This window comes from Mirounga angustirostris, unplaced genomic scaffold (assembly GCF_029215605.1).
Source record: "Mirounga angustirostris isolate CCGP_5_RB_7025 unplaced genomic scaffold, mMirAng1.0.hap1 SCAF_1, whole genome shotgun sequence".
Classification (NCBI taxonomy): domain Eukaryota; kingdom Metazoa; phylum Chordata; class Mammalia; order Carnivora; family Phocidae; genus Mirounga; species Mirounga angustirostris.
The window spans coordinates 67,251,233-67,273,831 of record NW_026991709.1 but is presented as its reverse complement, the minus strand read 5'-3'; the positions used below and the strand labels follow the sequence as shown (position 1 = coordinate 67,273,831).

General features: G+C 37.1%; 1 protein-coding gene across 4 annotated transcripts in view; it reads right to left on the bottom strand.

Annotated features, from left to right (window-relative positions):
• SEC22A (SEC22 homolog A, vesicle trafficking protein) overlaps positions 1 to 22,599 on the bottom strand; it is a 77,387-nt gene that overhangs the window by 3,506 nt on the left and 51,282 nt on the right. For all 4 annotated transcript variants that reach the window (XM_064570698.1, XM_064570738.1, XM_064570839.1 and 1 more), the window contains one exon: positions 10,315 to 10,380. In XM_064570698.1, coding sequence (XP_064426768.1) covers positions 10,315 to 10,380 — 66 coding nt within the window. The remainder of the gene's footprint in view (positions 1 to 10,314; positions 10,381 to 22,599) is intronic.

The window sequence follows — 22,599 nt, the reverse complement described above, 5'->3', positions numbered from 1 at the left end:
AAACCATAGCAAAATGGTCTCATATAATCTGAGTCTGCATATTAATGAAATCCACAAATATTTACTGACCCCCCATTAAGTGCCTAGGAACTAATAAGCAAGGTAGAGTATCTGAGTGAATATCTGAGGTAGATAGAATTCATTCAACAGATGTTTATTGAGGGCCAGCTACAAGTTAGGCATTGTTCTTTAGCTTCCAGTAAACAAACAAAGCCCTTGCTCACATGGAGCTTAAATTCTAATGGAGGGAGAAAGATTATATATATAAAAGATCATATATATGTATATAAAATACCAAATAGTTATGTCTTAAAATAAAAGATGGAACAAGGGGACAGAGAATGTAGTAAGTGCTATTTTAGAAAATATAATAAAGAAACTACCCCCCACAAGCCCCAAATCCTGGCATTCACCTTTTCCTGCTTTATTTTTCTCCACAATATAACCATAAACACACTTCAAAAATATGCTTGTTTTGTTATATATATATATTCTTCCAATAGGATCTAAGCTTCATGAAAGGAGAGATTTTTTTACTGTCTTGTTCACTCATTTATCCAGGGCCCGGAACAGTGCATGGCACACAGTAAGTGCTCAATAAAAATTTGTTGAATGAAAGAACTGTTTTCCAGAAGGTATCTAAAATTCACAATCTGCTAAATACAGGAATTATATGTGATTACAGTCTTAAGAAAGAAGCAGAGTCTTTGTGTGAAATTCTATCCAGGCTTCAGTACAGGAAGGACTTTAAGGTGTTTGCAACAATGCTGAAAGAACGTGGAAATGTTCTCTTAAATCTTTTTATTTCTTATACAAATTAGGACTTTGCTTACTTAAAAAGAAGACTGCTATCCAAGCAAAATGAACTGTAAGGACTTATTTTGACTGATTTTCATTGTGTAAAAAAAGTTGGAAAAATAATTTTTCCTTTTGAAATAATTTTAGACCTAGAAAAGAGTTGTAAAAATTGTAGAGTTTTTTTTTTTTTTTTTTTAAGATTTATTGGACAGAGAGAGAGACACAGCGAGAGAGGGAACATAAGCAGGGGGAGTGGGAGAGGGAGAAGCAGGCTTCCCGTCGAGCAGGGAGCCCGATGCGGAGTTCGATCCCAGGAGCCTGGGATCATGACCTGAGCTGAAGGCAGACGCTTAACAACTGAGCCACCCAGGCGCCCCAAATGGTAGAGTTCTTATACATCCTTCACCCTGCTCCCCCTAATGTTATCTTCTTGCATAACCACAGTATAATCATCAAACTACAAAATTAACATTGATACAATACTGTAGACTAATCTACAGACTTTACTGGAATTTTGCCAGTTGTCCTAAGGCTCTTTTTCTGATCCAAAATCCAATCCAGGATTCCCTATTGCATTTAGCTGTTATATCTCTTCAAATCTGTCATAGTTCCTCAAGTCTGTTTTTCATGACCTTGACAGTCTAAAGAATATCAATCGGTTATTTTGTAGACTGCCCCTTAATTTTGGTTTGTCTGATATTGTCTCAAGACTGAAGTGAGGACATGCAGTTTGGGCAAGAATACTACAGAGGTGATGTGCAGTGTGTCTTACAATTGGTGATGTTAACTTTGATCTCTTGGTAAGGTGGTGTCTGACAGGTTTCTCCACTGTGAAGTAACTATTTTTCCCTTTGTAGTTAGTAAGTTGTCTTGTGGGAGGAGAAATAAAGACATTCTCAGGTGAAAGACTAACAGAATTTGACATCTACAGATACACCTTAAAAGAATGGCTAAAGGAAGATCTCTAAGCAGAAAGGAAACAATAAAAGAAGAAACCTGGAACACTGAGAAAGCAAAAAGAACAGTCAGCAAGGGGCGCCTGGGTGGCTCAGTCGTTAAGCGTCTGCCTTTGGCTTGGGTCATGATCCCAGAGTCCTGGGATCGAGCCCCGCATCGGGCTCCCTGCTCTGTGGGAGGCCTGCTTCTCCCTCTCCCCCTCCCCCGCTTGTGTTCCCTCTCTCGCTGTGTCTCTCTCTGTCAAATGAATAAAAATCTTTAATAAAAAAAAAAAAAAAACAGTCAGCAAAATAATGTAATAGGTTCTCCTTCCCCTCTTCAGATTTCTAAATTGATGACTGAAGTAAAAATTCATAACACTGTCTGATGTGGTTCTAAATATATGTAGAGGAACTATTTAAGACAATTATAAACAGAGGAGGGCAAAGGGACATAAAAGGAGATACAATTTCTATGTTCCACTTGAACTAGTAAAATGACAACACCAAAAAACTGATAAGTATGCCTAACGCAATACCTAGAGCAACCACTTAAAAACTATACAAAGAGGGGTAGATGGGTGTCAGTCAGTCAAGCGTCCCACTGTTGATTTTGGCTCAGGTCATGATCTCAGGGTTGTAAGACTGAGCCCGCGTCGGGACCCAGGCTGGGTGTGAAGCCTGCTTGGGATTCTCTCTCCTTCTCCCTCTGCCCCTCCTTCCCAATCTTGCGCACACGTGTATACTCTCTCAAAAAAAAAAAAAAAAAAAAACCAAAAAAACCAAAAAAAACTATGCAAAGAAATAAACTCAAAAACACTACAGATAAATCAAAATGGAGTTCTACAAAATGTTCAAGTAACCCACAGAAAGAAAACATAAAAATGAAAACCAGAAAACAAAAAATAAGATGGCAAACTTAAACCCTAATATATTAATGTTACATTAAATGTAATGGCCTAAATACAACAATTAAAAAGCAGAGATCAGCAGAATGGATTAAAAATAGCTTTTAATCTGTCTACGAGAAACTCACATCAACTGATATAGGCAAGGTGAAAGTAAAAAGATGGAGAATATATTATGCAAACATTAAACAGAAGAAAGCAGAAATGGCTATATTAATATCAGATAAATATATTTCTAAAAAAGAATGGGCTAGAGAGGGATATCATTATATAAGATATTATATAATGATATATAGTGATAAATGGATCAGTCCACTAAGAAGGCAATATATCCTAAATGCATATGAGCCAAACAACAAAGCTACAAAAACTGATAGAACTGAAATGAGAAACATACCAATCCACAATCATAGTTGAAAACTTCCAATACTCCTCTCTCAACTGATAGAACTAGACAAGTATAGAGAAAAACTGAACATCAACCATCACAACCTAATTGACATTTATAGAGCACTTACTCAGCTACAGTAGAATACACATTCTGTTTAAGTGCTCATGGAACATATACCAAGACAGACTATATTCTGAGCCACAAAATAAATTACAACAAATTTAAAAGAACTGAAATCACACAGAGTGTTTTCCAACCACAATGGAATCAAACTAGGTATCAATAATGGAAAGAAAACTGGAAAATCTCCAAATTCTTGGACGCAAAACACAATTCCAAATAATCCATAATCCATAGGTCAAAGAGGAAGCCACAAGGAAAAAAATTTTTAAATACACTGAATTAAATGAAAATAAAATGCAACGTATCAGCCAATGGAAAGAGCCAAATATCAATTGACTGATGAATGGATAAAAATGACATGGGGTGTGTGTGTATCCCATTTTATATATATATATATTCATTCCATTATATATATATATTCCATTATATTCCAATATATATATTCCATTATATATATATTCTATTATATTCCTATATATATTCCATTATGTGTATATAATATTCCATTTTTATATATATATAAATTTAAATATATGTGTGTGTATATATATATTTATAATGGAATATTACTCAGCCTTAAAAAAAAGAACGAGGGGCACCTGGGTGGCTCAGTCGTTAAGCATCTGCCTTCGGCTCAGGTCATGATCCCAGGGTCCTGGGATGGAGCCCCGCATCGGGCTCCCTGCTCCGCAGGGGGCCTGCTTCTCCCTCTGCCCCTCCCCCTGCTTGTGTTCCCTCTCTCGCTGTGTCTCTCTCTGTCAAATAAATAAATAAAATCTTAAAAAAAAAAAAAAAAAAAGAACGAAATCTGACCATTTGCAATGACATGGAGGGAGCCAGAAAGTATTATGCTAAGCAAAGTCAGTCAGAGAAAGGCAAATACCGTATGATCTCATTCATATGTAGAATTTAAGAAACAAAACAGAAGAGATGGAGGGGGTGAAGAGAGGCAAACCGGGAAACAGACTCTTAACCACAGAGAACAAACTGAGGGTTGCTGGAAGGGAAGTGGGCAGAGGGACGGGGGAAATAGGTGATGGGTATCAAGGAGGGAACTTACTGTGATAAGCACTGGGTGTTGTATTTAAGTGATGAATCACTAAATTCTACACCTGAAACTAATATTACACTATGTTAACTAACTGGAATTTAATAATAACTTGGAAAGAAAAAAAAAATGAAAAAAAAATGCAACATATCAAAATTTATGGGACACAGATAATAAAGTGCTCAAAGAGAGAAATGTATAACACTAAAAGTATATATTACAAGAGAAAAATTCAAATCAATTATCAAAGCTCCCATCTCAAGAACCTAGAACAAGAGCCAAATAAACCCAAAGCAAGCATGAAGAAGGAAATAATAAAGAGCAGAAATCGGTAAAAATTAAATATATGAAAAAACAAAACAAAGAGCAGGTTCTTTGAAAAGATCGATGAAATTAACAAGGAAGTCTGACAAAGAAAAAGAGCAGATACAAATTACCAATATGAGGAATGAAGTAGAGGATATCACTACAGATCATACAGACACCAAAAAGAGATAGTAAGGGGATACTACAACCAACTCTACACAAACTTGGTAAGATGAAATAGACCACTTCCTCATAAAATACAAACTATCATAATTCACATATTATGAGAAAGATAATTTGAATAACTATTAAGAAAATGGAACTTAACACAGATTATATAGTCACAGTAATCAATACTATGTGGTACTGGCAGAGAGACTAGGTACATAGATCAATAAAACAGAATACCAAACTCAGAGATAGACTTACACAAATATGTCCAACTGATGTTTGACAAAGATGCAAAAGCAATTCAGGGGAGGAAAAAAGCCTTTTCAAAAAATGGAGCAACTGGCCATTCATTCACAAGCAAACAAAACAAAACAACACAAAACCAAAAAAACCAAAACTCAAAACCAAAAACACAAAAACCCCTCAATCTAATCATCTAAGTCTCACATTTCATACAACCTTATACAAAATTTAATTAAAAATGGGTCATGATTTTCAAAGGTGTTTTTTTATTATTTTTTAGTATGTTAGTCACCATACAGTACATCATTAGTTTTTGATGTAGTGTTCCATGATTCATTGTTTGCGTATAACACCCAGTGCTCCATGCAATACATGCCCTCCTTAATACCCATCACCAGGCTCACCCATCCCCTTTACCCCTCTAAAACCCTCAGTTTGATTCCCGGAGTCCATAGTCTCTCATGGTTCGTCTCCCCCTGTGATTTCCCCCCTTCATTTTCCCCTTCCTTCTCCTAATGTCCGCCAGGCTATAGCTGATACCAGAGCATTTATCTAAAGACAGTCTCTTTGGAGTCTCTGGCCAGTGCTAGGATGACTTCCTGCCTGGAAACAAGACAGGGAAGTGCTGGAAGGGGTGCATGCCAAAAGGGCTGGGGCCTGAAAGCAGTAGGGCTCAGTTAGTGAAACCACCAGAGTCAGCTAGGGAGCTTTAGAGAACACATCAGTGCTGTCCTGCCTTAGACCAATTAAATTCTAAACCTCTGAGCAGGGTGGGAGAAGGAAGAGAGCAAGCAGTTATATTTTTTAAAGCTCCCCAAATGCTTATAATAGGTAGCCAGGGTTGAGAACCCCACCATTCCAGGGCTTCCTTTAACTTGCTTCTGCCACTGGACTGGGCCTCCTCGTGAGAGGCTTCCGGAAAGAACAGGGGAAAGAAGAGGACATTGCCCAGGAACCTGCTCCTCATAGCACCCTCCTCAGGAGTTGGCCAGGGCTTTCCCTCTGCTCAGCACTTGGCAGAAACCAAGTGGGAAGAGAAAAGAAGATTATGGTTAGCATTGCCTGCCCTCACAGAGCTCTCAAAACAGCTGGGGAGTCCATATTAGCACATAAGAAACAGTGGCAGAACCGTGAGGCATTAGGCTGCAGCCAGGGTTAAAAGGACAGATTCTGAGAGTTCCACTAGGGCGGGGGTGGGGTGGGGGGCAGGAGGTCGACATGGAGGAGATGGAGCCTCCTAAAGATGTGTAAGAGAGGGGCACAAAGGGAGTACGAGGAAGGCAGTTACGAGAACAGTGCACAGAATGAGCAAAGTCACAGAAAAGGCCTGGGGTGGCACAGTGACGAGACCACTCTAGGGTGCAGGATGTCCCTGGAGAGTAGCAGGAAATCCACTTTGATGATTTAAGTAGAGTGGGGCCAAATTATGGAGGGCTGATGTACTAGCCTGAGTAATGTAAGCATCATACGGTAGAGAGTACAAAGACACTGTGGAGTCTTGAGTAATGATAGTGTTTTCCAGTAATCTAACAGAGTATTCGAAGAAACCAGAGGTGGCAAGACTGAGTAATACAACAATCCCAATGTGAAAGACAAATAAAGGCCTATGTGGTCACTGTGGAAGCACAAAGAAAAAGAATAAATCCTAGAAATAGGTTTACATTCTAAATAAATAAACAAATAAAAATGGATCATGAACTTTAATGTAAAACATAAAACTAAAACTTTTAGAAGAAAACAAAGGAGAGAATCTTCAGGGTCCAGGAGTAGGCAAAGAGTTCTTAGACTTGAATCAATGGAATTATAATGGTGACAGATGGTAGTTACATTATGGTGAGCACAGCATAAGGTGTAAACTTGTGGAATCACTATGTTCACACCTGAAACTAGTTAACACTATGTGTCAACTATACTTCAATTAAAAAAAAAGTTCTTAGACTTGATACCACAAACATATTCCATAAAAGAAAGAAGTGATAAAATGAACTTTATCAAAATTAAAAACTTTTGCTCTGCAAAAGACCTGGTTCAGAGGATGAAAAGACAAGCTACCGACTGGGACAAGATACTTGCAAATTACATTTCTGACATGGGCTAGATGGCTAGAACTCTCAAACCTGACAGTAAAAACCAAATGATCCAATTAGAAAATAGGCAAAAGACATGACAAGACATTTCACCCAAGAGGACACATAGGTAACAAATAAGTACACGAAACAATGTTCAACATTATTAGCCATTAGGGAAATGCAAATTAAAACCAATATGAGGGATCACTACACACCTATCAGAATGGCTAAAATAAAAAATAGTGATAACAAATGCTGGAGAGCATATGGAGAGACTGGATCACTCACACAATGCTGGTGTGCGTGATGTAAAATGTAAAATGTGTATGTAAAATGGAATGCCACTCTGGAGAACTGGTTCTGTTTCAATAAAACTAAGCATGCAACTACTACAAGACCTAGCAATTGCACTCCTGAGCATTTATCTCAGAGAAATGAAGACTTACGTTCACACAGAAACCTGTACATGAATGTTTATAGCAGCTTTATTTATAATAGCCCCAAATTGGAAACAACCGAGATGCCCTTCAATGGGTGAATGATTAAACAAACTGTGCTACATCCATACCCTGGAATACCATTCAGCAACAAAAAGGAACAAACCACTGATGTACGCAACAACCTGGATAAATCTCCAGAGAATTATACTGAGCAAAATAGTGCCAATCACAGAAAGTTCATACTATATGGTTCCCTTTATATAACATTACTTAAAATGAGGAAACTTTAGAAATGGAGAACACATTAGTGGTTGCCAGAGATGAGGGGGCAGGAGGGAAGTGCGTGTGGCTCTAAAAGGGCAACTTCAAAGGGGTGCTTGTGGCAATAAGAATGTTCTATATCTTGCCCCCATTGACATCAATATCCTGGCTGAGATAATGTATTATAGTTGTGCAAGAGAGTACTACTGGGGGAAACCCAGGTAAAGGTTATATATCTCTCTTACAACAATCACAATTACCTCAAAATAAAAAGTTTATTAGGAAAAACAACTGTATACTCACATATGTGTCTGCAACTTACTTTATAAACATACTATAGGCATGTACATAAAAAAAGAGTGAGATATAGAAAGTGTTGCAAAATGTTAATAATTGGTGGCTGTAAGTGTACTCGTCTTTCAAGTTTTCTGGAAGTCTGAGAGTTTTCAAAATAAAGCACTGAGGGGAAAAAAGAATAGTCTCTAGTTTCTAGATCCTTTGATTTCCTCTTTCAGATGTTCCATAGCAAGATTACTCCTATTTGGCTGAGCTCTGCGTGTCCCTAAGTACCCACAGCCTGGAGAAAAAGACAACAACTATGTAGCCTTAGCCTCTGAGGACTGATCTAAAGGGGATTAAAAAACACTCTGACAACTGGAGACGGAGCATGTTACAGGGTAAAATATAATCACGTATGTTTTATTGTGGAAAAAGCCAGCGTTATTATCACTCTGCTCAGCATATTTGGAAAGCATGCAGTTTCATGCCTGTCAATAAGAAAACTGGCTTTTTGCTTTTCTTTTTTAAAGCATGAATCCATTTAACTTCTCTCAAGTACAAGAACCCCTGAGTGACAGCGCTCCTCTGAGAACTCTCTTCAGCTGTTCCGGGGAAGGCAGCAGAGGTGTGTTATCTCCCTAAACAACAGCACTGATCTGGAGTCCTGCAGACCGGGGCTGCAGACCGGGGCTTGAGCCGCTGACTGCACAAACTGGCTAGATGGGCCTCAGTGAAAAATGGCAATCATAACAAGACTAGCGTGGGATTTCCTGTGAGGATTTCCCGGGCACACGGAATATAAAGGGCTTAAGCACACAGTAAGAGCGCAATACAGTTTGCTATTTTAAGTAGTCTTTAAAATTATTTCATTAAGGCTCTTTGATAAAAAGTAATTTTTAAAATATAAATAAATGAATAAAATCATTTCATTAAAGCCAAGCAGCCAAAAGTACATTTTACAAGAACTTCTCATAAAATTATTTTAAAGTTAACATTTACCTCATATTGTTTTAGAATCATATGAAATAATGCATATAAGAGTTATAAAATTATAATTTTATAGCTTTATGGAAATTATACAAATATAGGAATTGTGCTTACAAACAGCATAATATAGTGGAATGAATACAATATTTAAAATCAGAAGACCCAGAGTTAAGTCCTGACTCTACTGCTTACTGGGCCATGTGCTTTCTGGATAGTACTCAAACTGCCTCAGATTTCTCATTTTCAAAAATGAAATAATATCCTCTATGTGATAGAACTGTAGAGATTAAAGTTTAAAATCTACACAAGAATACTACATAAAATTAAAGCACTCGTGACATTAACAAGTGTTCACATTTCCTGCATGAAATGTCATTCATTATAATTAAATCTGTCAAAGTGTGTAGAAAATTTCTAAATACAAATGATTAAGAAAAATTAGGGGCTTTTAAAAAACAGGGCCACTTGAAACTAAAATCTCTAATCTACCTTTACATAAAGTCAAATGCATATATTCAAAGTATTTCACTAGAGACTTCTACTGAGTTTTTTAGGTAGCCTTATGTTTGCAGTCCTGAATCTTTCTAACATTCTTTCTATGCAAGCCAGAGAAATGTGTCGCTTACAAAAGTTAGGTCAAAAGGTATTGCTTGCTGTACCATGTTTCAGCAAAGACATTCCTCAGTTTGAGTTACTAGCATGGTTACCCCTCCCGTCCCTACAAATCTGTGCTTCCTGTCTTCTCAGGAATGCCAGTACCCATCTCCCTATCAACAGCTGCAAAGCCTCCTGGCTCTGTAAGTCTTCAAGTCCTAGTAGTCTTCCTCCTCAGTGTCATTCCCTCACCCCCGATCCCTACTGCCATTCTCAGAGTTCACTCTCACTGCCTTCTGCCTTAAGTAAAAGAATCACCTCCCAACTAATTTCCTTTCTTCTAATTTCTCTGCTCTGGCAATCCATCCTATTCCTCACTACTAAATTAAATATCCTAAAATCCTGCTTTTGCTGTTCCCTGTTCAAAGACTTTCCCAAAAGTACAAAATCCTCACGCTGAAGTATAAGCAGAGCCCCGAGACTCAGTAATCAATCCCCAAAAAATCTAGAAATAGCCTTTACCGCCACAGGCAGATGACATACTACCACGGAAACCTGGCACAGAAGAGTGTTAACATTAAGTACACTGGGATCTAGGTCCATTCAAAATAGAGATGTAGATCATAAAGCTAAAAGAGGCTCAAAAGAGAGGCAAAGAGCTCAGACATTATTTTTATTTATTTAAGTGCACAATTAAGAGAATTAATACCTGAAACAAACAATAATAGGAAAGTGTTTCTCAAAAATTGGAGAGAACCTACCTGGTAAAGGCAGGCTGCTGTTCCAAGGAAAAATGCAACAATGTAATTAAAATCTTCACCATCACTCTGCAAAAAAACAAAATTAAAAATTACTTTTTTCCTGGTGGAAGCCCATTTCCAAAAATAATCCATCGATACGGCAATGTTTATGCACAAATGGTCAAATTTTTATCAAAATGGCATATAAAAATTCTCAAGAGTCCTAAAAGTTCCAAGGAGTGTGAGGTACAGAGACTACCAGTCTTCCTCTATATTTTGGCCCATCAGTTTCATCTTACCCATGTGTGAAAGGTGAAATGAAAATGAAATCACTTATGTCAAAGGGTTTTAAAATGGTGTCAGAGGCCATCTCCTCTAGATTTACGCACGTCCTCACCTGATGAAACCATGAACTTTGAACTGGGCCAAACTACAAATATTCCAAGGACTCTGCCCAAACCCCTGCAATTTGCTACAGTAAGAGAATTTGCTTAGGGACAGCCTTAGCAACCAATTATATTCAGCCAAGATTAGTTTTCTGATGCCAACACCAAACAAAATTCTTTGTAAACAACACATACAAACATTCCTTTCTGTCTTCTTTAAACTCTTGATTTTGTACCCTAAAGGGACACAATTTGGGTTGCTACCCAATCTGTGCTCCCCAAGTTGCAATTCTGAGACCCCAAATAAATGCTCTTGTTTTATTTCAGCTCTGCCTCTTTTCTTAGTCAACCCAAGAAAAGATGTAAGCCAATGGGAAAGTTTCCACATAAAGTAAAAAACCTCTCTTCTCTACTGGAAAAACAACAACAACAACAACAACATAGAAAAATGTACAACACCCCAGTGGCCTATAAAGTCAGTCCTGCTCACTAGGATCACCACGTGACTTAAATAAATATTGACAAACCTTACTATAAGGTAAGTACATCATTGAATCGCCCAATAAAGTAATTTGACATGATTAAAAAAAAACAAAAACAAAAACTGAAAAGTTACTGTCCACTAGAGTGTGCTAAATCCCAATGAGAACAGTCACACAGGCTGTGCAAGAAAAACAGCCACCCAGAAGAAAAAGAGATACATCATACGCAGAATGTTTCTTTTCAAAGAAAACTAATGGAAAACTAACAGAAAACCCAAGTTTTTCTATTCTCTTTTGATTCTTCTTAAATATCTACATTAAATTTCTTTCAGTGTTTTACGAGGTAAAACATAAAGCCCAGGCAGGAGCATTACATTTGGCCCTTATTTTAGAAAAAATATCTTTACACAATGAAAATTTTCACAAGACATGGGAGTGTCTCTCATGACCATATCTTCATGAAATAATATAGAGAAAATTCCTTTTCCACTTGCTATTGGGCAACAGAACTGACCATAAGGCAGAGGGAGAGTTGCTTATCTTAGTGAGATGATCTTAAAATAGGAACCATTAATCTGTCTGGGATGCTTAGGTCTGTTCTACCTCAGAGGCGCAGAAGGTCACGAAACCTTTCTAACTTAAATAAATCTAAGACTTTAAGTTCTGCTTTTTTCTTAATCCTTTATTTTTTAAATGATTTTTTTTCTGATTATAAAAGCGTATGTTCATTGTACAGAATCCGGAAAACAGACTGTTACAAAGAAGAAATTCATATAGTCTATAATACCATAACCCTGGGATTATTACTAACCATTTCATGTATTTCCTTCCGATCTTTCTATACAAAAATATATGTACATTAAAAAAATGGAATCATACTTTTATATACTGCTTTTTAGTACTACACATTATATCATAAACACTTTCTCAAGATACTGAATATTCCTCAACCACATGATTTGTAGCGATTATATAACCTTTCACTGTGGGGATATACCATTGATTTAATTACCCTATAATTGGATATTGTTTTTTTCCCTTAATTTATAATATCACTTTTTAACTCTCCTAATTGCCTTTGGAACACTTAAGAGCATGTTCCTGGAGTCAGTCAGACCTGGATTCAAGTCTTTACTTACTATCTGTATGGTCTTGGACTATTTAACTTCAATTTCCTTTTTTAAAAAATAAAAGTTGTAGAGATTAAATAACATTTGCAAACACACAGAACGCTAACTGCACATAGTAAGTACTCATTCATTCACCAACTTCTCTCTCCCTGAGGTTACTGTCTGCATCATTTATCAGATAATTAGATTACCTTCTAGTATTGTTTAAACCTGTAGTATACTGGCCTTATCTTCTCAAGTAGACCCCAACCTTTTTTTTTTTAATTGAGGTATAAGTGACGTATAACATTATATCAGTTTCAGATGCACACCATAACAATTCTTTATTTGTATATATTGCAAAATGATCAGCACAATAAATCTAGTTACCCTCTGTCACCAAAGTTACAAAACTTTTTCTTGTGATGAGAACTTTTTAAGTTCTCTCTTAGCTATTTTCAATACACAACGCAATATTATTAACTATAATCACCATGTTGATGTTACATCCCCATAACTTATTTATTTTATCACTGGAAATTTGTACCTCTTGATCCCCTTCACCCATTTTGCCCACCCCCCCAATCCCACCACCCTAACCTTTCTTCAAGGCAGAAAATCAATCTTAACTACTTGCACGAAACTGCACATAGTAGGAATTCAACAAATGCATGCCAAGTTGAGTTGAGCTTAAAAAAATCTATTTCTACTTGCCAAAGATTGTCTATAAATATATTTTCCATTCAATAAATACTCATTAAACACTTAGGAGTCAGGTATTATATTACTAGACCTAGAATAGAAGACAACTAAATCCATATGAACTCAAGGAGCTTACTTTCTGATTAAGAAGACAGATATATTAACCAACAATTCCCATTCAAAGTGATAACTGATGGGACAGGTGTGTGTACAGGGTATAAAAGGAGACTACTGGAGACACATCTAATTCTGCCTGGAGAAAAAAAGAGTCAGAAAAGGTGTGCTCAAGGAAGTAAAGCTTAATCTGAGTCTTGAAGAATGAACTAGTGGAAAGGTAGAGAAGGCAGGGAGAGAATTCCAGGCAAAGGGAGTAGCACATACAATCTCAAATAGGAAAGAGCCTAGGACGACTCCAAGTCGTCTTGTTAAGGAAACATTTGAATGATACCATTCACTAAGTTGGGAATACAGGAGGAAAAGTAGGTTTAAGAGCAGAAAAAAATGAGTTCATTTTGGACGTGCTATTTTGGAGGGGCCAGTGTGATATCCAAATAATTACATTTCATAGATTTTAAGTCAGCTTCAGGAAAGAGTTGGATCTAGAGATCCTACTTTAGTCATCTATTTAAACAGTTGCTAAATGAAGGCCTAGGACAATCAAATGTGAGTCTTAATTCTTGATTGGCTCCTAGAATGGAGAGAGAAAAAAAACTATAAAAGATATTTAGTCAATTGTAGAAATTTGAATATGAATTTTATATTAGATAATACTGCACTGATCTTAAAAATCTTTGGTGTAATAAAGTTATTGTGATTATGTAGGAGAATTCCTAGTCCTTAAGGCATACATACTGAATAATTTTGAAATAAACTGTCATGATACCTACAATTTTACTTTCACATGATGAAGGAAGGAAGGAAGGAAAGAAGGAAGGAAAGAAGGAAAGAAGGAGGAAAGAAGGAGGAAAGAAGGAGGAAAGAAGGAGGAAAGAAGGAGGAAAGAAAGAAGAAGGAAAGAAGAAGGAAAGAAGGAAAGAAGGAAAGAAGGAAAGAAGGAAGGAAGGAAGGAGAGAAGGAAAGAAGGAAAGAAGGAAAGAAGAAGGAAAGCAGGAAAGAAAGAAAGAAAGAAAGAAAGAAAGAAAGAAAGAAAGAAAGAAAGAAAGAGAAGGAAAGAAGGAAAGAAGGAAAGAAGAAGGAAAGAAAGAAAGAAAGAAAGAAAGAAAGAAAGAAAGAAAGAAAGAAAGAAGGAAAGAAAGAAGGAAAGGAAAGAAAGGAAGGAAGGAAGGAAGGAAGGAAGGAAGGAAGGAAGGAAGGAAGGAAGGAAAGAAAGAAAGAAAGAAAGAAAGAAAGAAAGAAAGAAAGAAAGAAAGAAAGAAAGAAAGAAAGAAAGAAAGAAAGAAAGAAAGAAAGAAAGAAAGAAAGAAAGAAAGAAAGAAAGAAAGAAGGAAAGAAAGAAAGAAGGAAAGAAAGAAAGAAGGAAAGAAAGAAAGAAAAAGAACGGTAAGTAGGTATATAGGTGGGTGCTAATTATATTGTTTTTTTAAATCTTTCTGTAAGTTTGAATTCTTCCAAAACAAAATGCAGTGGGAGGAAAGGGGAATACAAATTTTTGTTTTAATGCTATGCAACCACTAAAATGAATGTAACAGATCTCCATACACTGATATAAAGTCATCTCCTACATATTGTCAGGTGGAAAAGATACAACTAAGTATGGAGTATACTGCCATTTATATAGAAACACTTTGAAAACAATTATGTAAGTAAATATATAAATTCATATGTACTAGCACATACACATTATCCCTCTAGGAGGATAACCCAGTGGTTGACTCTAGGGAAGAGAGATGGGAAAAGAATGACTTATTGTGACAACAGGCTTTGGAATTATAGGTTTTGAAACTGTAGGCATGTGCACACTTTACTGTGTGAGGATGTGTGGGTATGTGCACAGATTAACTTCTTTTAAAAAGGCCATCATGAGGGCGCCTGGGTGGCTCAGTCGTTAAGCGGCTGCCTTCGGCTCAGGTCATGATCCCAGAGTCCTGGGATCGAGTCCCACATCGGGCTCCCTGCTCAGCGGGAAGCCTGCTTCTCCCTCTCCCACTCCCCCTGCTTGCGTTCCTGCTCTCACTGTCTCTGTCAAATAAATAAATAAATAAAATCTTAAAAAAAATAAAATAAAAGATAAAAAGGCCATCATGAAAATACCGAAAGAGAAGTTGAAAAGTTAAGAAGAATATAAAGCCAAGGGCAGAACTTTGGAGAATACCACTATTTAAAGGACAGGTGAAGCAAGGAAGTTTACCAAATAAACCGAGGAATAGGAAGACAAAGAAAAAAAATACAACAGGAGAAAATGGTTTCACGAAAATGAAGGGATAAGAGAATGTCAAGAAGAAAATGTAACAAACTATTAATAGTGATTTATTGGCTTCTAAGTTTTCGAAAATAAGTCTTTCTGAAATTAAAAAGAGTTACTTTTAAAAGAAAAAACTGAACAGCATGTGAGGTGAGGCAGAGAGGCCACATAAGACAAGGCCTCAAGAGTGGCGGCAGCATTTGGCAATCAGAAGGATACCAGAGAGCTTACTGGTCAGTATGTGAAAGAACTGAGAGCAGAAAAGAGGTCACAAGAGACTAAGAGAATAGAGGTAAGGGAGTGGGCACAAGAAACACAGTCTATTCTTTCAAAAAATGAGAAGGGAACATACATCAAGAGGCTGGTTTGTTTGTAAAGATCGGCAAACTGTGGCATGTTTATGAGCTAAGAGAGCCAGTAGAGAGGAAAATGACATGCAAGTGAGGGAACAGCTAGCGGTTGGGGGAAGGTGGGACAGAGGTTCAGAGTGGGGGACAGAAGTGAGTGTATGTGGTAAGGGATGAGGCAGGGGTGGAGTAGGGCTGGGAAGGAGGGGGCAGACATAAAGAGTTCAAATAAAAATTTTTAAAAACATCACTTTCACCTGTAGGGGAATGCTAGGATACCAATATATTGCTTTGAAAACTAACAGAGGGAAAGAATATTTTTTTTTAAAGGTGAGGATGAGGAGATAAGCAGAGGCTTTATATAATAGCTACACAATGTTTCAGATGATACCATTAAAATGTTTGTAATAATTGGGAAATATTCACTTTTTAATCTTAAGTGGAAAAAAGGGCACAAACCTATATAATGGATATGACATATATACGTGTTTTTGTATATATGTATGTTTGTATGTATGTGCATATATATATATATATATATATATATATATACAGAGAAAATTTGGAGATGATTTTTATTTTCTTTATACTTTTTCCCTCTATTCTTTAACAATGAGCACAGAATCAGGAAAAATACTTTTATTTCTTTTGAAAGCCAGCAAACAAGCACTGCATCTTACTATAGATATTATGCCACTAAATAAATCAAAAATTTCTGCTGAGCTTTAATAGGTAGAAACAAATATATGGGAAATAAAGAACTCAAGGAATAAAAGCAAGCTGATTACTTCTGCTTTGTAGTAGCCACTACAGACAACTTCAGAATCAGAGTCTTAGAACGCTAGTACTGAAGTGGTCCTTGAGGCTCTGTAGTCTAAAACCTGCATCTTGCAGAACAGGAAAATGAGATCCAAGAAGGTAAAATAACCCATCCAAGGTCACTAAGTTAGTTACTGGCAGATGCGACCCAGGCAGACTGAATTCCAGGCCAGCATTTCTACTCCTGTATCAGAGTCCTCAATTTTTTCCTAATGCACCACATGCAAATTATTTCTAGGGTGGTACCAAGCTTAATTAATATCATTGTCTCAAGGTTCATCGTTAAAGGAACACAGGCAATATAAACCTAATGTGATAAAAGCTTATTTATTCATGAGGTGCCAATTCACAATAAACTTATTAACATCTCTAAACTCAGAACAAAGTTAGGAAATGAGTGAAAATAATCTAATTTACACATTACTGTGAACACCAAATCAAATTTACCAGCTTAAAATAAAACTGTACTCATCCTACACCTCCCCAGTTTGAACTTACATTCCAAAGAAATGCTTCAGTGCTATATATTTCAATAAATTCCTCGTTTTTACTCTAAGAGGCAGTTATTAATTTAGAAGAAACAAACGTGTTGAATCTTCAAACAATGTTAACAATATACAGGAATGTTGATTCATGCGGGTTCTCAAATTTAAATGTGCCTCAGGCACCAACTTACATACTAGAAGATAAATGTGGCAATCATTTTTTGCATTCAGGAGTTAAAATTCATGGCCTTAAAAAGGTAAACTTTAGTATCAATATACTGCTCACACTCAGCAAATAGAATACATATTTTCAGCTAGATCTGAAAATAAGATCGCCAAATAAATCCTTGGCTCTTCAATCAAGTATTAAAGAAATGCTGAGGCCACTTACTCTGTGTACTGCCTTCCTGCCTCCTCTCTGACCACCATGATTTGAGTAACTCCACGATAGTTAACTTCCAAACAGGTTAAGTTTAAGTCCCATGTCCTGGAATCTGCACTTGAATCTACAAAGCACACCATCTCAAAAAGATCTTCTACTGACCAAAAATTATCTACAGTGACTCTAGGGATTATTTCTAACACAAAATACAATGATGAACCACAGAGAAGGCTGAGAGTATGTCTTAAATTCAATGGCTCTAGTGAGATTAAAAAGGACCCTTTTACCCAATACGAGTCATGAACAATAATAAAATAGATTCCAATGAGAGAAAATTAAAAGCAAGTCCCCAATTCTGTATATATTTCCAGGTTAACTTGGGCTGAAAGGATGTACTTGTTGAAGTTAATCTAATTTGTACCCCTAATTCTATCCTGTTTAAACTCTAAATTTATCACAGTGCCCTCTGCAATCTGGCATTCCTTTCTCTCCTTCTGTTTTTTTGTTTTTTTTTTAAGATTTTATTTACGTATATGAGACAGAGAGAATGAGAGAGAGAGAGAGAGCACATGAGAGGGGCGAGGGTCAGAGGGAGAAGCAGACTCCCTGCTGAGCAGGGAGCCCAATGCGGGACTCGGTCCAGGGACTCCAGGATCATGACCTGAGCCGAAGGCAGTCGCTTAACCAACTGAGCCACCCAGATGCCCCTCTCTCCTTCTGTTTGACTACTGTCCAGTCCATCCTTTAGGACACAGAATCCTTAGAAGATAGATATTTCCAACGCTACAGAGTGCTCCTTCATTACACAACAAGACATGGAAAAATATTTCCAAGCACCAGTAACTTACCAAAACATTTTTCCTCTATACTGATATAAAATTCCCAATGACTGGAGTAATAGGAATCTCTACTTTTAGTCCAATGAATTTCCAAAAGCAGTGATTCTCACTTAGGTGAGAAGATCAGAATTTGCTGGAAAATCTTTTTAAACCACCTATGAGTGACAAACTACCTGTGGACTAAATTCCTCCCAACTCTGTACTCTGTTTCCTTATTCCTTTCTCTGAGCATCCCTGTTTTAGAAACCTCAATTATTGATGAGTGTATGTGGAATATGTAAGGTGGCTACGACAGAACAAAGATTTAAAACAATCCTAAAGGAACCAAGTAACCAGGTGTCCATAGTTTCTAGACAGCTAAAAATCCCATATGGACCAATTTACAGTTCCTTGGATCAGATGAGAAGGAAACACTGTTGGAATAAATTTAGTCTAGGACAACAGTGAAAAAGAAAGAATTCTGTATCAACCATTAGAAAGACACATCTCAAAGATAAAAACATCCATTGAGTGCCCAAATTATAAATGATCTACTAATAAAAAAACAAACAAACTCTTTTTCCCTACTTGTAATTTACCCCATACTTCCTTCACACTCCAGCACCACAGTTTTAAGGAACCATGTAAAACAATCAAAAAACCTTGAAGCGTCTAGGGAAACTGTGGACTCTAAGACAGAGGCAGTAAGAAGCTACAAAAACCCAGGAAAAATGCTCAGGCTCCCTTTAACCCCTACAAAAATATTTACCTTTACTTTACTGAAATGTTACTTGAAAATCTCCTTATTAGGTTGGGTTAACCGAAGTTGTCCTTTTTTTCTTTAATGATTAAATAATAGGTGCTAATACTCATTTTTATTACTTAAAATCTGAATAGTATATTCATATGGTTCAAAGAATAAAAATAATATACAAGGCATATACTGTGAAGAGTCTCATTCCTACCCTGCTTCCCATCTATCCAGTTCCTACTGCATTTTTTAGTCTCTTATTGTTCCAGAGTTTCTTTATGCAAATTAAAAGATATTACTATTTTCCCTGGCCATCTTTGGTGTGGGTATTTGGGGCTGAGTTGAGAGGGACTAGTGGGTGCAGGGTCAGGGGATCTCCACTGGCTTTCTCAAAATGGCCAGCATTCTCAGAGGGCACAAAATTGTACACCTGACCTACAACATGAATCACATTTCTAGACCCAGGTTCCACCCTGGCCAGGATACTGACATGCCCTCCCGGCCTGTGTGAAGGGGAAGGCTCAGCCCCTCCATGAGAAGAGAAAGCCAATCCACCATTTCCTAAGAGGTGGCTGGGTACAACAGGCTATACTTTAACTGCTAAGTGGAGCCACACCTCATGAAAAATCAAATCCCAGAGGCTGCTCCTCCCTTCCTGGTCTTTGTTTTAATGTTGGTGTGTGGTATGCATGTGTGTGTGTTTAAATTAATGGATTTTTATCTTTAGAGCAGGTTGACAGAAAATTAAGCAGAGTGTGTACTACAGAGAGTTCCCATATACCCAGCTCTTTCCCTGCTCAGACTTTCCTCATTATTAACATCTTACATTAATGTGATACATCTGTTACAGCTGATGAGCCAACAGTGACACATTATCACTAGCTAAAGTTCATAGTCTACATTAGGGTTCACTCTTTGTGTTGTATGTTCTTTGGGTTTTGACAAATGTATAATGACATAACCACCATTACAGTAACATACTGAAGAGTTTCACAGCCCTAAAAACCCCGTGCCCCAACTATTCATCCCTTCCTACCTCCCTCCAAACCCCTGGCAACCACTGATTTTTTTTACTTACTGTCTCTATAGTTTTGCCTTTCCTAGGAGGTCATATAGTTGGAATCATTTAAGTATGTGGTTTTCTCAGACTTCTTCCATTAAGCAATGTGCATTTAAGGTTTAGCCATGCCTTTTTGTGGCTTGAGAGCTCATTTCTTTTTATTACTGAATAATACTCCATTGTACAGATGGCCAGTTTCTTTCACCTTTTGAAGGACATCTTAGCTGCTTCTGGTTTTTTTAAATTACAAGTAAAGCAGATATAAACATTCATGTGCAGGTTTTTGCGTGGACATAAGTTTTCTATTCATTTTAGGTAAATATACCTTGGATCATGATTGCTGGATCATACAGTAAGGCTATGCTTAGCTTTGTGAGACAGCCAAACTGTCCTCTAAAGTGACTGTACCATTTGGCACTCCCGCCAGCAATGAATGAAGAGTTCGTATTGTTACATATCCTAACATTTGGTTTTGTCAGTGTTTTGGATTTTGCCATTCTAGGAGTTTAGTGGCATCTGATTGTTTTAATTTGCAATTCCTTAGTGACATATGATGTTGGACATCTTTTCATGTGCTTTTTTGTCACCTGTATATCTACTTTGGTGGGGTGTCTATTCCATTCTTTTGCCCAATTTTTAATTGCATTATATACTTTCTTGAGTTTTAAGAGTTCTCTGTATGTTTCGGACACATGCTCTTTGTCAGATGTGTTCTGTAAATACTTTCTTCTAGTCTGTGGCTTAGCTTTTCATTCTCTTAATGTCCTTCACAGAACATAAGTTTTTAAACTTCCATGGATCATATTTTTGGCGTTGTATCTAAAAAGTCATCACCAAACCCAAGGTCATCTCGGTTTTCTCCTGTTATCTTTTATAAGTTTTATATTTTACATTTAGGTCTGTGATCCATTTTGAGTTAACTTTTTTTTTTTTTAATTCATTTATTTCACACAGAGAGCGAGAGAGCACAAGCAGGGGGAACAGTAGAGGGAGAGGGAGAAGCAGGCTCCCTGCTTGGCAGGGAGCCCGATGAGGGGCTCAACCCCAGGACCCTGAGATCATGACCTGAGCTGAAGGCAGACGCTTAACCCTCTGAGTCACCCAGGCACCCCTTGAATTAACTTTTTGTAATTAAAGGTATAAAATCTGTGTCTGGATTTATTATTTTTTGCATGTGGATCTCTAGCTATTCCAGCACCATTTGTTGAAAAGATTATTCTTCCTCCACTGAATTGCTTTTGTTCCTTTGTCAAAGATCAGTTGACTATACTTGTATGGGTGTATTTCTGGGCTCTCTATTCTGTTCTATTGATCCATCCGTCTATTGTTTTGCCAATGTCACACTGTTTTAATTGCTACAGCTTAACAGTAAGTCTTGAAGGGGTGCCTGGGGGGCTCAGTTGGTTAAACACCTGCCTTCTGCTTGGGTCATGATCCCAGCCCGGCATAAGGCTCCTTGCTCAGCGGGGAGTCTGCTTCTCCCTCTCCCTCTGCCTGCCACTCCCCTGCTTGAATGCATGCTGTCAAATAAATAAAATCTTTAAAAAAAAAATAGTAAGTCTTGAAGTTGGTTAGTGTCAGTGCTTTGATTTCTTTTTCCTCAGTACTGTGTTGGCTATTCCAAGTCTTTTGCCTTTCCATATAGGATCATTTAGTCAATATCTACAAAATAATTTTCTGGGATTTTGTTTGGGGTTGTGTTGAATCTACAGATCAAGCTGGGAAGAACTAACATCTTAACAATACTGAGTCTTCCCACTCATGAACTTGGAATGTCTCTCCATTTATTTAAATCTTCTTTCTCTTATCAGAGTTTTACAGTTTTTCTCATATAGATCTTATTTACGTTTTGTTAGATTTATTCTTAAGTGCCTCATTTTTGGGGATGCCAATATAAATAATATATTGTTTTAATTTCAAATTTCAATTGTTCCTTGCTGATATAAAGTAATTGACTTTTATATATTAACTTTGGATCCTGTGACCGTGGTATAATCATTTATGAGTTCCAGGAATTTGTCAATTCTTTGGGATTTTCTACATAGACAATCAGAACATCTGTGAATAAAGACAGTTGTATTCCTTTTTTCCCAATCTGTATGCCTTCTGTTTTCTTGTCTTACTGCATTAACTAGGTTTCCCAGTACAATGTTGAATAGGAATGGTTAGAGGAGACATCCTTGTCTTGTTCCTGATCTTAGGGAGGAAGCATCTAGTTTCTCATCAAGTATGGTATTAACTGTAGGGTTTCTGCAGATGTTCTTTATCAAACTGAGGAAGCTCCCCTTTATTCCAAGTTTGTGGTGAGTTCATGAACAGGTACTGGATTTTGTCAAATGCTTTTTCTGCAGCCACAGACATGATCATATGATTTTTCTTCTTTAGCCTGTTGATGTGATGGATTACATTAACTGTTGAATGTTGCACCAGCCTTGCATACCTGGACTAAATCCCACTTGTCTGTGGTATATAATTCTTTTTATATATCGTTGGATTCAATTTGCTAATATCTTGTTTAAGAGTTTTCCATCTGTGTTCATGAGTTACACTGGTTTGTGATGTCTTTTTTATATGTCAACAGGCTGAGAAATCTCAGAGCCATC